Raw genomic sequence first — 18,410 nt, forward strand, 5'->3', positions numbered from 1 at the left:
AGCCTCCCTGTCCCTCAGTTTCCCCAGTGTCAGAGGGGAGCAAGTGGCTGACACATGGAGTGTGGAGGATGAACACCCTGGAGGTGGCGAGGGGCTTGTGCCTCAGTAAAGGGCTGCAAACCTACGGACAAACAGGTGCCAGCAGGTCAGTGTACCCCAAAAATGACATCCTGCTTGAGCCCTTTGGGTCGTGCACTACAGGAACAGCTGCATTTCCATAAGGGATCCCTGGCACTTATGGCTGTGGACGGACAGTGACACGAAAAGGGGGAAAAGTTTTAAACTTCCAGCCCAAACTGTCCTGTGGTTCTGTTCTCTGCCAAGGGCTCCGCGTTCCCCGTGCTCACATCCCGAATCCCTTGCCGGACAGCTGGGATGCTCGTCTTCCCCAGGAAAAGTCTCTTTCTCGGCAAGAAGCTGGGATTTGGTTCCCTCTAGTGTCGCCGCGCTCCATTGCTGAGCGGGGACCGGGGGAGCGGGAATGGGGGTGAGGGGCTTTGGCGAGGGGAGCCCCGTGCGGGGAGGGGAGCAGGGTCCTTGTCCTCGCCAGCTCCAGGGGCTTTGCCCAGTCTTAGCAAGCTCCAGGGGCTAAACAGGCTGCCCAGGACGGCGGTTGAGAGATTTAAAACAAGGATTTAAAAGACAGATGTGTACAGATGTGATCCCTGGGGATATGGTTTAGTGCTGGCCTCGGCAGCGTTGGTTAATGGACTTGGATGGTGTTAGAGGTGTTTTCCAGCCGCTGATTCTAAGGCACGGTCCTGACACACACGGACTGGGTTCATGGGGACCCTCCTTTGCTTCCAGCTACATCCCATTGTGAATCCCACTGTCAATCCCACCGGGAGGGCCCACCCAGCCTGTCCACCCCGGGGCTGCACTCCCTCAGCATCGCTGGCCCCGGCCGTCTGCATGTGATCAGTTACTCTCCAGTCACCTCTGCTTTGGGGCAGGTCCAACATGGAAATGGGGGCTGGAATGTCGTTTCCTGGGGCTGGAGGATCATTCCAGCCCAGGATAATTCCCGTGGAGCAATGCTGTTTTTGCAGAGGTGCTGCTGGATGTGCTGCCTTTTTGGGAGCGGAGCAGAGGGAGGCCGAGGCACGTGGCTGGCTCCCTGCCAGCCCGGCCCATCTCTCCTCTCTTCAGTGTTTCTCTCTGGCTCCCTGAGTCACCATTTGCTGCTCTCCTCTTTAAACTAATGAGGAGACATTTTGCATTTGTGTTTCCTCATGGGCGAAATGCGTCCTTGGCACCACGGAGCAGTGCTGGCAGCTGCTGCTCCAGTTCCTGCCCCACTGCCTCATCTCCCCATATTCAGTCAGGGATGAAGCACAGGGACAGGCCAAGCCACAGCCAGGCAGAGCCCCTCTCCCTCCTACCTGTCCATCCAGAGACCAGCGGAGCAAACAGGGAATAAGCAGCACCAAGGGGAAGCTGTTTGGATTTGGAAGCCTTCCCAGAGGAAAAGGGCACTCCAGTTGTCCACCATATTATTTACCCAATCCCCTTTGTGAGGCAGAAAAGATTTACTCTGAGAAGATTAATGGCTCAAGGGGCTGTGAGAGAAATCCTCTGAGATTGCCTGGTTCAGGGGAGAAGGCAAACACCTCCTGGGCTAGGCCAGGGAGCAAAGGGAGCAGACGGAAGGGGCTGAGGGGCTGGGCTTGTCCGTGGGACACCCTCTGATGGGGACAATGACTGACCCTGGGGAGAGCAGGACCCTCTCATCAGGGCAGTGGCAAGAGGAAGGAGACATGGGAGCCTTTTCCTGGGGTGCCCCTAGCTTCCCTCTCCCAAAGCCCCAGGGCTCAACACCCAAAATAAATGACTGTGGAGGCTTGGAGAGCTGCTGGCAGCCCCTCTAGCCCAGCTCAGAGGCCACATTTCCTCTGCACCCTGCCCTTGGTTTGTGCCTGTCCTCTGTTCCCGGCTCCATCCTGGAGAAGCTCGAAGCTGGGCTGCTCACAGTTCAGCTCTGATAAGACCCTGCCCTCCAAATGTCACACCCAGCCCAAGAGTTTGGGTGCCAGGGCGTGCCCTGACCTGCCACTGCCCCCCTGTGAGTGTCCCCAGCCCTGGCTGGCCCCGAGCTGGGCTGTGGGGCTGTGCAGGTGCGGGCACACGTGGGTGTCCCCAAGCCGTGTAGAATAATGCCATTAATGCCATCTGGTGCCGAGACAGAGATCCCACACGGGAGCCAGACACGGCTTTTCACTCCCTGTAATCCCTGGCCCCAAAGCCACGGGGGTTCTGTCTGCGGGGCTCGTGGGGAGTGAAGGGCACGGGGCAGCCCTGGTATGCCCAGGAGCTGGGAGGGAGGGCAGCCCTGGGCCTCAGGGCTGTGGAGCCTTGCTGAGGACAGGCTCATTTCCCACCCTGCTGCCTTCCTGCCTGCTGGGACATCCAGCTCCTGCTTTTGGGGGACACAGCCCCCCCACACTCAGTGAGGTGTGGGCAGAGCAGTCCTAGCGTGGCCAAACATTTCTGTGTTTTGAATCAGGCACTTCTCATAGAATGTCAAGATCATTTAGTTTGAAAAACACCTCTAAGACCATCAAGTTTAACCATTAACCATTTTCTTCCTTGGTTGAAGGACTCCTGTCCCTGCTTGAGCTGTGAAAAGCTGCAATGAGTCTTTATTAGTGGGTCACTGTCAAGTCAAAATTATATTCCAAAATAATCTCCTTACTGTGTTAAGTAAGCACCTCAGATTAGACAAATTGCACGGATTTTGCCTAATAACCTTCCCCCAGCTAATCCTATTTTTCTGTCAATGTCTGACCTCGATCAAAGCCCAAACGGACCCAGAGGTTTGGTTTCTCCATTCCGGTTGTGCTGGGATTGGTCGGGGTCACTGAAGGCAGCCCCTTGCACACCCAAACAACCACAGTGAGCTTGAGGTGAGGGGAGGAAACCCCCTGAGTTGGGGTTTCTCATCCAAACCATTACCTGGTCAAGCAGCCCCCAGACTGATGAGGCTGGGAGCGAGCTCCCCGCTGCATCCCTCCCTGAACCCTCCTTCTCTGCTTGTTCGGGGTGCCGCGAGGCCCCCTTTGGCCCCAGGCCTGCAGGGGAAGGGGCGAGGATGCTGGGGCAGGGTGGAGGACAGGCGGCCCTGTGCCCTCCCGTCACTAGGTGTCTGTGTCGGGCCAGCTCTCGGCACACAGAACGAGCCTTCCTCACTCACCGCCCAATTACGGGAGAGTTTTGCGCCTTTTTTTTTTTTTTTTTTTTTTTTTTTTTTTTTTTTTTTTTTTTTTTTTTTTTTTCGGAAGAGGCGTTTCTCGCTGAATCCGAAGCTGAGAGCGGTCGAGAGCTCACAAAGGGCTCCGTGCTCCATCCCAGCCCCGTTCCTGACCGAGAATAACGCCTGGATCGTCCTCTGTGGTGCTGTGCTGGGGTGACCTTGGCTGAACACCAGTTGCCCACTGAGCTGCTCCACCACTCCCCTCCCCAGCAGGGCAGGGAGGGATTAAAAAGAGGGAAAATCCCCCAAAGTCGTGGGTCAAGATAAAGGCAGTTTATAAAGTGAAAGCAGAGGGATCATGAGCACAAAGGGAAAAAGAAGAAACCCAGAAGGCTGAAATTCCTCACTTGCCATCCCAGGTGATGCCCAGCCCCTTCCCGGGAAGTCAGGATGTTTTAACTCACGAAACACCCCTTTTTCTCCTCATTTTCCTTTCCTTCTATACCTGAGCAGGTGTCACCTGGTCTGGGATATCCCTTTGGTCAGTTTGGGGCTGTGTATCCATATCCCTTGGGTCAGTTTGGCCGTGTCCCCTGCCGGGGTCCTGCCCACCCCGGGGTGCTGCTGAGGTGGGTGTTGAAGGGACAGTGCTGCTGCAGTGGGAGCAGCAGGAGCCAGAACTGGAGTGTTCCCAACACCTTCCCAGCTCCCAACACAGCCCAGCACCGCGAGCGCTGCCAGGGAGAGAACCAACCCCATTTCAGCCAGACACGAGCGCACAAAGAGCCCCAGCCCCTTCCTGGGCATCCCAAGGGAAAGGCAAGTGCGGCAGGATCCAGGAGCTGCAGCTGGGAAAAGAAACATCCGAAGCAAACCCAGGGTGGAGGCGGCTGCCTGCCCCGTGCCTCGGGCTGCGGAGGAGCCTGCGGGAACCTTTCCTGGGTCTGTGGTGGAAGGCGCCTGCAGGACAGAAAAGTGATTGGCGCCGGGCCAGGAAAGTGGGCGATTCAAACGCCTCGGGCACACAGTTTAACCTCAAGGAACCTGAACTTTATTAGCCAAGAAACTCTTGCTGGGTCTAAGAGAGGGGGAAGCACGAGGGTAATTTGCGTTCTGGCCTTGCGGGGAAATGGATCCACTGGAGCGGGGTGAGGGGTGGCCACTGGCCAGGACTCCTGGGCTTCGGCTGGAGCTCTGCTTCCATGGTGGCATTGCAGCTCTGGAAACAGAGAGAGGGAGGGTGACATGGCCAGTGTGTCCCAGCCCCTCTCCTCCCGGGACAGACCCCCCAGAAGTTCTTCCCTGAAGCACGAGTACCCAAAGCATCCCTGCCCAGCACAGGGAGCCTGGCAGGAGCTGCAGCCTCCTACCTGCACCTACAGCTCTTCTTCGTTCCCTTGTCTGTGGAGCACAAAGCAAAGGAAGAAGTGTTAGGCTGGTCAGTGTGGCTGAGAGAGGGGGGAACATGGGCTGGACCCTGGCCCTGTCATCTGGCAGGACTGGAACAGGCACCGTGCAATACCCACCTCCTCTTCTTCCTCCCTCCGCAGTGGAACCGCTGGCCTGAGGGCGAGAGCAGTGACTGAGGCTGAGCCTCCTCCCACCCATCACACCCACCCCATCACACACCCCGCAGCCCTGGCACTGCCCAGCCACAGGCTCCTGCTCCAGATGCCCCATGACTGCAAATGCTGTTGGTTCTCATGGTTTTCTCCCTAAAATTAGTGGCACCTTCCTTGGAGCAGCTGTGACCTCAGCCACCCTACATGGAGTGGTGCAGGTAGAGGGCAGTGCCAGAACACCCAGGCAGGGTCACAGGGTGCCCTGCACACTTAGCATTGGGTCAGTCTGGGAGCTGCCGAGGTTCGAGGACTCTGGGACTGCTGGTTCCTCTCCCTGGAAATGTCAGAGTTTTCTCTGCTATTTTTAATGAGTGACCTTCCCTCTGAAGCCCTGGTGCTGGCAGGGAAACACTAAATATTTACGTGGTCTCCTTCCCAACTCGCCCTATGCTGGGAGCGTGCCTGGATGGAAAGTTCCCAGGCAGCCCCGGGGGCAGGTTGTGCCCACCTCTGGTGCTGTGGGGGCAGGGTTGGTGACCCCCAGCCCCCTCCCGGCTGGAGGAGGGGCTGAGTGCAGCATGGGGCAGCGCCGAGGGGTATCCGGCCCACCCAGGCACTTACTGAGGATGATGAGGAGCCCGATCACAAAAGCCACGACGGCGAAGATCAGCCCCCCGTGGCGGATGGTGTCATAGTCTGGGGAGGAGAGCCGGGAGGTGTCAGCCCAGCCTGAGCCCGCCGCACAGAACCCACGGCAGAGTGGGAGGGGGCTGGCCATCCCCTGCCCGCAGCCCCCGGCCTGCAGGGTCACACACTCACCGTAGCTGAACCTGTCCTGGCCCTGCTCAGGCACTTGCTCTGAAAAAGGGAGAAACTCCAGTGAGAGCCACGTTCTCACAATGTGAAGTGGGAGAGACCAGGATTGACGACTGCAAGTGGGAGTGCTGTGACTTCCTTGGCATTCAGCTGAGCCAGGAGACTCCTGGTCTCACCCCAGGAGGTTTAACCTCCAAGGCAGATTCACGGGATGCACTTGCAGGCTGCATTTGCAGGATGCTCGGGAGCCTTCGAGCTCCAGGTGAAGCCCCAGGGGACCCAGTTCCACTGCCCTCGGGAAGTGCCACTGCCTGCAGACTCCAACAATGGCTCTGTCCCCTCAGTGCACAGGACTGAACAACCCCTCAGGCTCACACCTTGCACCAGATGCACCCCAACAACCCCTCCCCATGACACCGAGCTCATCACTGTGTCCCCCCTCCAGCCACCTTACCTGACTGCACAGCCCTCTGCAGGGAGCAGCTTGGAAGGAGAAATCACCCCAAGAAGCCAAACATCAGCTGGCCCTGATGTGCCACAGGGCTGTGGAGCTCTGAGGATCCATCCCCGCGTCTGCCCACCCCAAATCCTCATCGAGAGCTTCCCCCGCGGTGGGAGGGACCAACGCTGCCCCTCTCACGGAGATGTCTCCGGGGAGGTGTCTGTCCTTACCGTCACCCATGGCCTCGGCGTGTCGTCCTGCGGGCGCCTCGCTCTGCCAGTGGGCACCCACGGGAAAGCGCATTAATTGGGAGACAAACCTCATTAAACATTAATGGCTTCGGTGTAATGTTTATCGCAGTCACGAGGGGAGGCACAGCGCTCCCGCCCGCCTTTGGGAAAGAGGGAGGAGAGGGAAGGGCAGGGGCAGCACCCCCCGTGCCAGCCGGTGGGGAGGGCTGGGCACCCCGAGCTGCGTGTCCTTGTCCCGGCCCTCCCTCCCCTCGCCGTTGTCGGCCCCACTGGGCTTCACCTCCTGCGGCGGTGACGAGCCCAGGGATGGGCTCCGATACAGGCTGTGACCGCCTTTTGTTGGAGAGGCAGCTCGCCCCATCCTGCCTGCCTGGCACCGGGGGTGGTGTCCCTCGGCCGGATCAGCACCCCCGTGCCAGGGCCGAGCCATCATCCCGGAGCACAGCAGCAGCTCCGTGGCACGGCCGTGTCCGTGGCGCATCCCGCCGGCAGTGGGCACCGGGATGCTGCGCCCCTCCCCGGGCCGTGCCAGCTCCGGGCCCGGCGGGGCCGGCTGCCAGCAGGGCTGTGCGATCCAGTTTGCCCTAATCTCGCCATCAGCGAGCGGGAGTCACGCGCGCCAGCCGATTAACGCCGGGCTGGCCGGGGGCGGGGGGGAGCCGGCCCCGAGGGACGCTTCCCTTGGCAGGGCTGCGGAGCGCGGACACCCCGAGCCCTCGGCAGCCCGGCCCCGGTGCCATGGGGTGCGGCCAAGCCCCGGGAGGGTGCAGCGTGGGGCCATCACGGCGGTTCTGCTGTCACGGTGCCTTGGCAGCGCTCAGCATCCGCCGGACCGGCGCGCCAGCAGCCCGACACGGCGGCTCCCAAAAAGCCGAGGGACAAAAGTGTCCATGGCCGCGCCCCCGCGCTCCCTTCCCACGGGCTCTGGCTCTTGCTGAGCTGCAGAAGGGAGCAGGAGGGGGCTCGGCCGGCACAAAGCCCGGCTGTGCTGCCCAGGGCGCTGCCCCCGCTCCCCTGGCCCCGGCCCGGCCACAATGGGACAGCGTGGGAAGCTGCCAGGCTGCCCTGGGAACGCCACGGCCCTCGAGACAAGGCAGGCAGGCACCGATAGAAACGATATTTTATTCCTTTCCCCTTAGGTCATAGCACAGAGCACACCAGCCCTCCAGCACAGCAGCACACTCGCCTATTTAAAAGGAGACACAATAGCTCAGTTTATTTTACAACAGTCAGGGTTTGGCCATGTTACACACCACAGGGAGCTCTTTGTTTTGTGGTAACACCGACGGCACACTGGGGACAGCAGGGGCACTCCGACGGGACACACACCGTGACACTCGAGGGTCTGCTCTGCCCGGGAGCTCTCTGCAACAGCCGGGATGGAGGGAAGGGACACAACATGAGAGACACGGTCCCTCTGCCTGGCACAGAGGGGACAGAGCTTCCCGGTGCCACCAAGTGATGCCAAGTATGCAGGGACACAGCCCACGCTGGAGGCAGGGCCACCACAGTGGGATGGATACAGCAGAAAATCCTCTTGTCCTGGAGGACAAGACCCCCTTCGCGGTGTGGGGAAGCCACCCTGAGGTGTTCCAGTGAAGCCCTGGGGACCCCCCACTGCTGTCCCCACCCAAGGTGGCAGTCCCCAGCCAAGGTTTTGCCTGCCCATGGCCTTGGGGAAGAGCCAAAAATCACAGGTTTGCCTCTGACCCATGAAAGGACACAGGGTAACAATGGCCTCTGGGCTCAGCACGTTGTCACAGTGCAAGCTCTGGTGTGCAAAAGCCCCGAGAATCACTCAGTGCCACTCGCTGCTGCTCCATGGGGAGAGGGGACAGCTGGCACCAGGGGTGACATGGAACCACCACGGGACAACACACAGCACTGACACGGGTGGCACAGGGAGTGACAAGGCGTCAGGAGGGGCAGGGAGCACCAGGAGGAGACACCACTGACCCTTCCCTGCCAGAGACAAGCACATACAGGATCTCTGTTTCTCTTTAGCCCTCTGCCTGTGACACCCACCCAGCTGTGATTTGTGCTGGTTAGTGGGGTCACACTGTGCTGCTGCCCTCATCCACAGTGTCACCGTGCTGGGGACCTCATAGGCTTCTCTGCCACCACAGCCTTGCCTCACACTTAAAGCAGCGTCCCACAGGTTTAACCAGGAACAGAAATGGGGAGTGCCAAGCAGGAGGGGCAGGAGAGCTCCCTTCAGCCTTGAATCCAGCATCCCAGTGACCCCAGTGAGAGGGGTTGAGCCATGGGATATTCCTGCCTAATTCACCCCCTACCATGGCTGTTTCTAGGCTGGGGGCACACAGGGGGTTATTGCTGAAATGGGGACGGGTGGCCCTGAAATGGCTGGGCAGGTCCCCAGGGCGCTGCAGGTCCCCAAGCCCTGCCCAAAGCCAGGGTGGCTGTGCTGCTGGCACTGGGCAGGGAACAGGGCTCCCTGCCCCAAAGCCCACACTCCCGGCCCCACAGCCCATGCTCCCAGCCCCACAGCCCACACTCCCTGTTCCCAGGCTTGGAGGGCAGCCCAAAGGGCAGCAGCCTGCCAGTCCTGCAGAGCCCGAATCACACGCACAGCACGAGAAAGGTGAAGAGAAAGTCACGATTACAACATCAGCAACAACTAGCCCTAGAGGTAATGATCATCTCACAGCAACATTACACACCATGGGAGGCAGAGAGGACGGTGAGCGGAGTTTAGTCGGGTTAGGAAACAGAGAACCGGTGCTGGAGCACACAGGGGGACATGGACACGGCAGCTCCCGCCTCCTGAGAGGGACCTGCTGTGGGGTTTCAGTTTCCTCACAGGCCGCGGGCACGGGCACTCCCAGCGTCTGTCCTCGGGTCTCTGCGTCTGTGTGGGGGGCAAAGCAGTGGGTCAGACTCTCCCCACACTGGGGTTGTACCCCAGCAGCACAAAGTGCCAGCATGGGCTCCAGCCTCCCCCCTCTCCAAACCAGGGCACAGCCCAAGAGGTTGGAGAGTTCAGTGAGACATCCCAAGGGATTCACACCTAGCTTTCTGAACACCCTAATACCAAAACTGCTCGGGGGTGGAGGAGCAGCAGAAAAGGAAGTGTAACACAAGGGAAAATCCGGACAGATGCTTCCTTTTCCTGCTGGGCTGCCTGTGGACACTGAGGACCTCACCAGCGCTGAGTTTCCTTGCTGTGGACCCCACCAGTGCTTGTCCCCACCCCATCCCAAGGATGCAGAGCTGCCCAGTCCCACTGGTCTGCTCAGAACCCTGCAGCCACCCCCATACACAGCCCCAGCTGCCCCTCCCATCCTGATGCCCCCACCCAGCCTGGCCTGGGACTCACAGCATTGGCTCCTGCTCAGTTCTCTGCTTTCTGTGCCGCTGTTGCTGCAAAGGGAAGAGCAGAGGGTTTATGTCTGTGTGTGACACGGGGCGGTGGCACAGTGACCCCAGCAGTGACCTTACCATTCGAAGTGATCAGGTTCTCCGCCTGAGCCTCCTCGTCCCCTGGAGCCCTGCAGGGAGAGGAGCACAGTGAGGGCAGCTGGGATCTGAGCCCCATCCCGGGGGTGGGATGCCCAGCAGCAGGATGGGATGGCCAGGAAGGTGCACTGGGAGCAGGCAGAGCTGCTCCCTCAGTTTTGGGCACCCCAAAGGGACACTCAGAGTGCAGCCTGTCTGCCAGCTGTGAGAGAATCCAGAAGGATCAGAGCAGAGGGACTTTCCAGGGCAGATGCTCCCCACCAGGCTGCCCTCACTCACCTGGGCTTCTGCTTGAAACTGCACCTGCACCTCCTACCTGTAAGGGGATAGAAACTCGGTGAGTGTGGCCAAAGGGGGAATGGGATGAGGGCTTTCCCAGTGCCCCCCCAGGATGGGAACAGCCCCTGCTGCCCCAGCCTGTCAGCCCAGCACCCACCACATCCCCAGCTTACTGAGGATGAGGAGAATGCCCACGGTGAACAGGACCACGGCGAACACCAGCCCCCCGATCCTCAGGCTCTGGTAATCTGGTATGGGGAGACACAGGGTTCACTCTTGCTGGCGTCAGGGAAGGGCCATGGCACACCCACACCCAACCCCAGCTCAGCCATGCTCACTCACCATAGTTAAAGGGATCCTCCTCCTCCTTCTCTCGGGTGGCCACTGGAAAAGAGCAGACAAGGGCGTGTGAGGTGAGTGAGCTGAGCCCTGGCAGCTCCCCACAAACTCTGGGGCTCTGGGCTCTCACAGCTGCTGCCCCATGCCCCTCTCCAGCCCCTGTGGATCCGTGTGGAGGCTGCTCCCCGGGATTCCCCAGCCTGTTCCTGAGGTGTGTGTGAGAAGCAGCGGGCACCTACCGTCTGCCACGGCCGCTGGTACCAGCAGGGAGCACAGGAAGATGAGCACTGCCTCCATGGCCACTGTGAGAGAGGGGAGAGGAGGCTGTCAGCACCCAGATGCCTCAAAGAGGGCGCTGGGATGAGGCAGGGAGCACGGGGGAACAACAGACAACCCATGGCTGGCTGTGTGGGCAGGCAGTGCCAGCCCATGCCACAGGAGAAGGAGCCAGGCTGGCCCTAGGAAACACCCAGGGTACCTGGTGCCGTCGCTGTGCCCAGCCCAGCAGTTCAGAGGCAGGAAGGGAAGGGTTTGAGCAGCCAGACAGGCTTTTCTTGTGGAGTTCTGTGATGTATTTTTGACTATCTCCACTTGGCATAAATCTCAGTGCAGTCTCAAGTTTGCCCTGCAGGCAATGGGGCCAGCGCCACAACAATCCCACCCTGGGCATCCCTGGAGTGGTGTCCAAAGTCTCCTGGAGCTCTGGCAGCCTCGGGGCTGTGCCCATTCCCTGGGGAGCCTGGGCAGCCTGGGAGCCTGAGCCCCAGCACCCTCTGGGGGATGAACCTTTTCATAATATTCAACCTAAACCTCCACAGAGACAAAAAAAAAAAAAAAAAAAAAAAAAAAAAAAAAAAAAAAAAAAAAAAAAAGAGGCTGGATTTACAGTTACCCTAGTTTGCTAAAACACTCCAGCCTAAATCCTGCTGACTTTGGGAGAAGTTGACAAAACTTAGCCAGTTTGCTGAATATTCCCAGCCTCCTAAACTGGGACAGACTCCATTCGCACTTGGCATTATTTTTCTAATGTGGTGCCTTTCAATTAAAAACTTTCTCAAGAAGATTTAAGAGACACCACGCAAGAAGAACAATTTTAGTTTTCTCTTTCTACATATGCTCTTCGAACTTCATTGGTTTTGAGCATCCCAGGGCTCCTGTCAGCACAGCACAGCACGGCACGGCACCGCGCGGGTCAGGCCATCAGCCCCCGGCCCGGCTCCGATGATGATTTGTCCCAATTAGCATAGCAATTACACTCCCGCAATGAGGCCAGTGGCCCTGGTGGGACGTGAGCTCAAAGACACTCTTGCCCTCCGGGCTCCCTGCGGCAGCAAGGAGAGACCATAAATAATCTTGGCGTCCCCTCCCAGCGGAGCCTGGCCCTGTCCCTGTCCCTTCACCGGGAGCACGGACCCTTCCCCCCGGGTGTGAGGACGCTGTGGCCGGGCTGTGACGCTCCTTGCCAGCTCGGGCAGTGGGACAAGTGCCCAGCTGCGTTTGGGATGGGCACCTTCGCTGCTGGGACGGATCCCGCAGCGCTGCTCTGCCGAGGGAGGGCATCGCTACCCATAACCTGCTGCCAGCATCCCTTCTCCAGCCCCCAGGGAACAGCCAGGGGACAGGGGGGAGCTGCTGTTCCCCGTCCTGCCAGCGGGCACGGGGGGACACCTCCTGCCAGGAGGAGAGGGCTTGGCTGATGCAGCTCCCCCGAGGGCTGGCTGTTGCCTCACTGTCGGTGTCAGCGGTGCCAGGCGGTCACCCCGTGCCCCGGCGCCGGCCTGGGTGGCCATACATGGTCGTGAGCACGGAGAGGGCTCGCTGCCAGCTCGGCAGGGGAAGGGGGGGTTATCGGGAGCCCAGTGGAAGGGGAGCTATCGCGAGCCCTGATAGCGCCGAGTGCTACAGAGCTGCTGCAGCTGCTGCGCTGGATTAGTGCCGATAAGGAAGGGGCCCTCGACACAGCAGGAATTCAGCTCGCTGACGGATGCAGAGCCCGGCGTGCCGCTATTTAGCCCCTCCAGAGCCTGACCTGATTCCGAAGCAGCCTCCATCGCAGCCCAGCCCCGCTGGCAGCCACGAGGGAGGCAGCTCAGCCGCCCCAGGCCGGCTCCCCGGGACACCGAGGTCCCCCAGCCCCTGCCACGGCCCCTTCTCCCAGCCGGTGCTCCACGCTCCCGGGATTGGCAGGCACGGAGCGGGCTCAGCAATGCCCACCAGAGCCAGTCCCAGCAGTGCTTGGCTCCGTGGCCTTTCCCAGTACTGCCCGTGGGAGCCAGATCCCACTGCACCCTCAGGGGAGGCAGCCCTGGCCCCGCCAACATTCCCAGCCCCGGCCTTGTTCATCACAGCAAGCGGTACCCCAGATAACTCCCATCCCTGCCTCCCTCCCCTTCCACGATTTGCCATTCCCAGGGCGATGTGTTTACCCGAACACTGGGGGGTTTCATCCCCCTCTGCTGCAGCTGCTGGACCATTGTGCAGAGCAGGGCTGCAGCGGAGTGGGCTCAGACAAACCCCCTCGTTTGCTGAGATGCAGATTTCGGGGTAATTAGCAGGTCTTAGAAGCACATACAAAGAACCCACAGCTGGTGACACAGTCACTTCGAGCTGCACACGTCCTTTCTCTCACGTTCTTTATCTCTTCACCACGAGGCTGCAAAATCAGTCATTTCACTGCTGCAAGGGCTCTGTGTGTGCGCAAGGGCTGTGACCCAGCTCTGCTCTCTCGTGCCGTGATCAATATTAATTGCCTCCCGTATTTCTCAAACAAATCACTCATCAGATTTTCACTGCTTTGCTGCCGTTTGCCTGCTACTGGATCATTCCCTCTCAGGGAATTTTGCATTATTCCCTGCCTGAGCCCCTCCACGTGGCACTGGGCCCTCCCCGGCCACACACACACACACACACACACACACACACACACACACACACACACCCTTCAACCCTTTGCTCAGCGTTTGGCTTCTCACACGTAGCGCGGCAGAGTTCACTGCTGGGCTGAGCCAAGCATGCAGCACACATATGCTCTTTGTTTTTCTATCTCAATTCCTAGAATTCACACACTTCCGCGCGCTGGAACTTATCTCTGCACGAGTGAGCCGCCAGGATTGGCAGTGTCCCTGCTCCAAAGGCAAACACGGAGCTCTGCAGTGCAAACCAGCCCAGCTCTCCTCCAAGGGAGCATATGCCTTGCAAAGAGCCACAAGTTTTTTTGGGTTGCTCCAAGCTGGCCCACCCACTTCTTCCTGAAGCTGAAATAAAGTGAGAAGAACGAGCGCTGCTGAGGGTTTGCCGTTCTCCCCGCTCCTGCCTTCCCCCACGCTGAATCCAGCTGTGCCTTGGCACAGGAAGGGAGAGGAAATCCAGCAGCTGCCACGTCCCACAGCCCAAATCTCTTCCTGTTTTCTCCCCATTGGTGACACAAAGTTTGGAGTTACCACTGCAGGCAGTGGCAATGCCTGTGACTTGAACCAAAACATGGGGGTTTCCTGTTAAAACAGCAAGGTCCAGAAAAACATGGAGAGAGGCGGAGAGGCAGAGTGGCACAGGAGCTGAGCAGCAGCGTCCAGAACTTCCCTTCCATCTCATCCCAGCTCAACTTGCTGCTTTATGAGGCTAACCAGATATCTTCCCACCATCCCTATCTCCACAGAAGAGCTGGTGGTAGGAGGAGGCAGCAGGAATTTGTGAGTGGCTCAGGGAGGGGAGGAAGCAGCGACACAGAGTTGCAGCGAAGCAGAGTTTGCTGTTTTCTGGGAGGATGTGGATGAGAATGGGTTAGGGGATTAACCCAGGGCTCCCAGAGGCAGCCAGGGCTGGACCTGCCCATGGTGAGGGTCAGTTCTCCCTGCCCAGCGCAGCCAGCGGTGACGCCAAAGCAAGGTGACAGTGGCAGGGCCACCCTGGCACCAGGAGCTGGGAGCCACCTGCACCCACGCCAGCCGGCCGGATGATTCACAGCCCTGCCACCGCCCTGCCACGCACACAGCCAGCACCCCCTCCATGCAGAGCACAGCCACAGCTCCTCCTCAGCCTCTTCCTCCTGGATAATCCCTCCTTGCCCATTTCCACACCACTGGCTTGGTGTGTGTGCGTGCAAGGAGCCTGGGCGAGGGAGAGGAGTGGGCAAATCCGGGCAGACAGACCCAGTCTCTCCTGCCTGGCTCAGCTCTCTGCAGCACAGCAAATCCTGCCAGAGCAAGGCAGGTGGATTTGTAATGCTTTTGGATCTCCAAGTCCCCTTTTCCTTTCCATTGTTTTGCATAGATCTGCCCTGTCAAGTCTCAGCCATCACAGTGCAATTCTAGGCAGCCTCTGCCTTCCGTCAGGAGTCCTCAGGGCATCTCCTGAAGATCAGACCTAGTTAAAATCTCTGGTTTCTGTGCAAAGCCCCCCAGACCGTGACAGCAGCGCTCCGTTGCCCGGGGCGTTTAAGAGCGTGCATGTGTGAATGGACATTTCTAGCTCTGCATAGATGTGCTCTTCTGCCATTTCACGTCAGCATCAATCTGCCTATTAATGTGCCTGTTGTTGTGCCTCGTGCTTCTAAATGAGAGAGGAGAGGAGATTTCCAGCCCTCGCCATCCGGGTGTGGATGGCCCTTCCCAAATCCGGCACTGCTTCAGAGGCTGACTGGATGGGAGACACAAACCTGGTTTTACTACAGTGTGATTGTCTCTTTTATTGGTTTGGGGTGTCTCTGAATGCTCCATCCCTCACCTGTACCCCAGAATTCCACTTGCTTCCTGCAGGACTTCCTCCAGCCCCATGGAACTGACCCTAAACCATTGAGGAGCCTCAGCCAAGACTGCCTGGCCATGTGTGGCTCAGCACAGTCCCCACAGTCCCCAGCCCCCAATGACACTCCAATGAGGCAGTGAGGCCAATCCTTCATTGGGGTAAATGCAAACCCTGCTGAGCTAAAGGCTGCCTGGCCAGGGAACCCAGCCTGGGCTCCAGCAGGCAGTAAACATCACCACCACCTCCCACAGGAGTCTGCTGCTCCTGATCCCTCCTTATTTGACTAACAGATAACCAGGGGCTGTAAACCCGACTGTGCACCTGCCTGGACCATCCTATCCTCCCACCACACCCTCGTTTGGTCACACATCGGCTGAATGAGCCCGGGCTCTGCAGGGGCATCAGCCATGAGAATCCCACAAAGGAGAGGGTCCCTGGAAGATCCTGGTGGTGAGAGTACCCCAGACCATCAGAACACCCTGAGAGAGCAGCGTGCAAGGAGCTGTTTGAAGCTCCTGAGTGAGCACTGCCACGCTCTGCAGCACATCAGAGCAGACATTTTCTCCCTTCTCTCCTCTGCTGTCACCATCAGCTGTGACCACCATGAGCACAAGGCAGACAGCAGTCCCCAGAAGCACGGCCGTTGTCCTCACCAACACTGCCCCAGGCACAGAGTGATGGGCAGGTGGCACAGGACAGGACAGCTCCATGTTGCCAGTGCCAATGGTGCCTTCTCACTGCTCGGGGACACAACAGCTGCAGAGCTCAGCAGCCTCTTTACACCTTGCAAACACACAAACAGCCTGAAAGGCAAACACGGGGGAACAGCTGCACCCAGAGCTGCTGGTTTGCTGTGCCAGGGAGTGTCCTCCACACCTGGCAAAGCTGTGCCTCCCCACCATGTTTTACCTGAACAGGTACGTTGAGACAAAGCAGATAAAATTTCCAGGTGAGCTGTGAGGCTGATGGGAGGAAGGTGCAGGCAGACTTACACCTTGCAGGCACAGGATATCCTCCAGCGGTTCAAAACATGCTCTAACAGGTGGCCTGGCTTGGCAGCCATGGCACTTCATGCTGGCAGCTCTCCATTCACTCCGCCTTGGAACCATGGTCCCGTTGTACATGAGCAGGGATTTTCCGTGTTCATCTTTGTTTCAAACTGGGAGCAAAACCACCCAGCAGGACTGAAAATCCCAACAGGACCCAGCAGTATCTTGGAGCACTGTGGGCTTGCCAAAATGAGTGCTCCATTTCTAATCCACACACAGCTTTCCCCGCGAGGCTGCTCCTTCACGCTGCTTATTCACATCCACACAAACCACCTGTCACTTTCCCTCCCACAGAAATATCCCTGCAAGATCCAAGTTCCACCACATGGACTCCAAAATCCGTTCCTTTGGAGGCATTAATTACACACCCTGAGAGACACACTCTTCCCTTCCTCCGTACGCCTTCCCGGGATGAGGCGCTCGGCTGTTTACACACGGTGTTACTACAATATTGAACAGCAGGAGCCAGAGCGCTGCCAAGGGCTGCCAGAGAGGGATCCCCCGGCTCCCCGGGATGCCCTCGCTCCCCGGGATCCCCGGCTCCGCACAGCCCAGTCAGCCCGCGGAGCGCCGGCCGTGCTCCGGGTGTCCCCGCGGTGCCCTCGGGTGGGTCCGTCGGGGCATCCTCCCCAGCACGGGGGGCTGGTAACCAGGCAACGGTGGGATGAGGGAAACCGCGGTACTCGACGTTGCCATGGCAACCGCCGGGGCAGGGATGCGGGCGGGTCGGGGCGAGAGGCGATGCCCCGGGGCAGCGGGGCGGGGTCCCGGCCGCCTCCCCGGCGGGAGCGGGCTGGGGCTCGGTACCGCACCCCGGTCCCGGGGCGCGGACCCCCGACCGGGCACCCCGAGCTGCCGGGCGGACTCCCAGCCCTCCGAGCCCCCGGTTCCCCCCCTTCTTCCCCACCGGCCCCCCGAGACCCCTCCTGAGGGTTCGGACCCACCTGAGCAGGCCGGGCGGAGCCGGGCAGAGCCGGGCTGGCCCCGCGGCTCCGGGCGGTGCCGGGGGAGCGGAGCGGAGCGCGGAGCGGGGCTGCAGCACAAAGGGGAGCGGGCGGGCGGGGCGGGGGCGGTGCCTGCGGGGCGGGGGGCGCGGGCAGCGGCGGGGGCGCGGCCAGCACGGCCCGGCCCCCGGCGGCTCCCAGATCCCCCCAGAGGAAGGCGCGGGGATGCTCAGGGGGATGGAGCCCCTCTGCTCCGGACACGGCTGGGGGTGTCCAACCTGGAGAAGAGAAGCTCCAGGGAGAGCTTAGAGCCCCTTGCAGCGCCTCAAGAGGCTTCAGGGGAGCTGGAGACGGACTTTGGACAAGGGATGGATTGGAGAGACAAGAGGGAATGGCCTCCACTGCCAGAGGGAAGAGTTAGATGGGATTGGGAGAAGAAATTCTTCCCTATATGTGGTGAGGCTCTGGCACAGGGTGCCCAGAGAAGCTGTGGCTGCCCCTGGATCCCTGGAAGTGTCCAAGGCCAGGCTGGATGGGACTTGGAGCAGCCTGGTATAGTGGAAGGTGTGTCAGGGATTTGGAACTTGATAGCCTTGAAGATCCCTTCCAACCCAAACCATTCTGTGGTTCTACAAATTCAGAGTGCCTGCAGAGTGCAGGTGTGGAGGGGAAACTCTCACCTGGCTGGGAAGCATCCCTTCCTACAGCAGAGCAGGCCTAGACTCTGCCCTGAGCTGTGCTCTGGGCATGAGGGGAGCGAGGAACAGGCTGGGAGCTCCTCTGGGGCCAGCAGAAAACACACAGATGAAGTGGCAAACACTCACAGGAGCCCTGCTGTCCTGCTGCCTCCTGAGGGCTGGGAAAGGGGCTGCCAGGCCAGGTGGGCCAGCTCACAGGGCTTCAGTCACGTCACTCAGCCAATCTCAGGGTCCACCCGGGTCAGGGTGGGAAGCAGGGCCATTTCCAGCCAGGCCTGGCTCAGTTTCAGGCACACCCTGGTGCCTGCATTGCCTGCCCTGAATCCACCAGCATTTGGCAGCTGCGGGAAACCAGACCAGGAGCTGGGAGTTCCCCAGAGCAGGTCAGGACCCAGGCCACAACTCAGCCAGGGCAAAATGCCGTGTGACAGAAGGGCTGGACAAACAGCCCAGTGAAAAGCTCTGAAAGCCCAATCAGAGCTTTGTGGCCCAGTTTGTTCCCATCAGACATCCAGGCGTGTTGGGAGGAGCAGGATGGGCAGGGAGGTCCTCGTTCAGTAGAGGATGTCAGATGGGAACAGGGGGCACTGCCAGGCAGGAGCTGAGAGCCGTGGGCACTA

General features: G+C 59.7%; 2 protein-coding genes across 3 annotated transcripts; both read right to left on the reverse strand.

The window, feature by feature from the left end:
- Positions 1–4,218: 4,218 nt before the first annotated feature.
- FXYD2 (FXYD domain containing ion transport regulator 2) lies at positions 4,219–6,349 on the reverse strand. Its single transcript, XM_083878001.1, has 6 exons — positions 6,241–6,349; positions 5,572–5,610; positions 5,374–5,448; positions 4,717–4,753; positions 4,561–4,591; positions 4,219–4,409 (listed from the first exon to the last, which is right to left on the reverse strand). Exons 1-5 carry the CDS (start codon positions 6,332–6,334, stop codon positions 4,567–4,569), a joined length of 270 nt encoding a protein of 89 aa, XP_083734127.1. The 5' UTR covers positions 6,335–6,349; the 3' UTR covers positions 4,219–4,409; positions 4,561–4,566.
- A 1,101-nt stretch (positions 6,350–7,450) lies between these two features.
- Positions 7,451–17,163, reverse strand: LOC310919049 (FXYD domain-containing ion transport regulator 6-like). 2 transcript variants are annotated; one of them, XM_083878183.1, is made up of 8 exons: positions 17,093–17,163; positions 10,596–10,658; positions 10,360–10,401; positions 10,191–10,265; positions 10,018–10,054; positions 9,721–9,770; positions 9,599–9,642; positions 7,451–9,130 (listed from the first exon to the last, which is right to left on the reverse strand). In XM_083878183.1, the coding sequence occupies exons 2-7, from the start codon at positions 10,651–10,653 to the stop codon at positions 9,614–9,616; spliced, it is 291 nt and encodes a 96-aa protein (XP_083734309.1). In that variant the 5' UTR covers positions 10,654–10,658; positions 17,093–17,163; the 3' UTR covers positions 7,451–9,130; positions 9,599–9,613. The 2 variants fall into 2 exon arrangements, with proteins under 2 accessions (XP_083734309.1, XP_083734310.1); XM_083878184.1 differs by lacking the exon at positions 17,093–17,163 and adding an exon at positions 16,092–16,111.
- Between the last annotated feature and the right edge of the window lie 1,247 nt (positions 17,164–18,410).

The sequence above is a fragment of the Zosterops lateralis genome, assembly GCF_965231275.1.
Source record: "Zosterops lateralis genome assembly, chromosome: 25".
Lineage (NCBI taxonomy): Eukaryota > Metazoa > Chordata > Aves > Passeriformes > Zosteropidae > Zosterops > Zosterops lateralis.

Coding starts and splice junctions, on each gene's coding strand:
- FXYD2 (XM_083878001.1), bottom strand. CDS start 6,334: ATGAGGTTTGTCTCCCAATTAATGCGCTTTCCCGTGGGTGCCCACTGG. Junction 5,449..5,571: donor CCAGGACAGGTTCAGCTACG/GTGAGTGTGTGA, acceptor TCTCCTCCCCAG/ACTATGACACCATCCGCCAC. Junction 4,592..4,716: donor GGAGGGAGGAAGAAGAGGAG/GTGGGTATTGCA, acceptor TGTGCTCCACAG/ACAAGGGAACGAAGAAGAGC.
- LOC310919049 (XM_083878183.1), bottom strand. CDS start 10,653: ATGGAGGCAGTGCTCATCTTCCTGTGCTCCCTGCTGGTACCAGCGGCC. Junction 10,402..10,595: donor ACCAGCGGCCGTGGCAGACG/GTAGGTGCCCGC, acceptor GCTCTTTTCCAG/TGGCCACCCGAGAGAAGGAG. Junction 9,771..10,017: donor AGTTTCAAGCAGAAGCCCAG/GTGAGTGAGGGC, acceptor CTCTCCCTGCAG/GGCTCCAGGGGACGAGGAGG.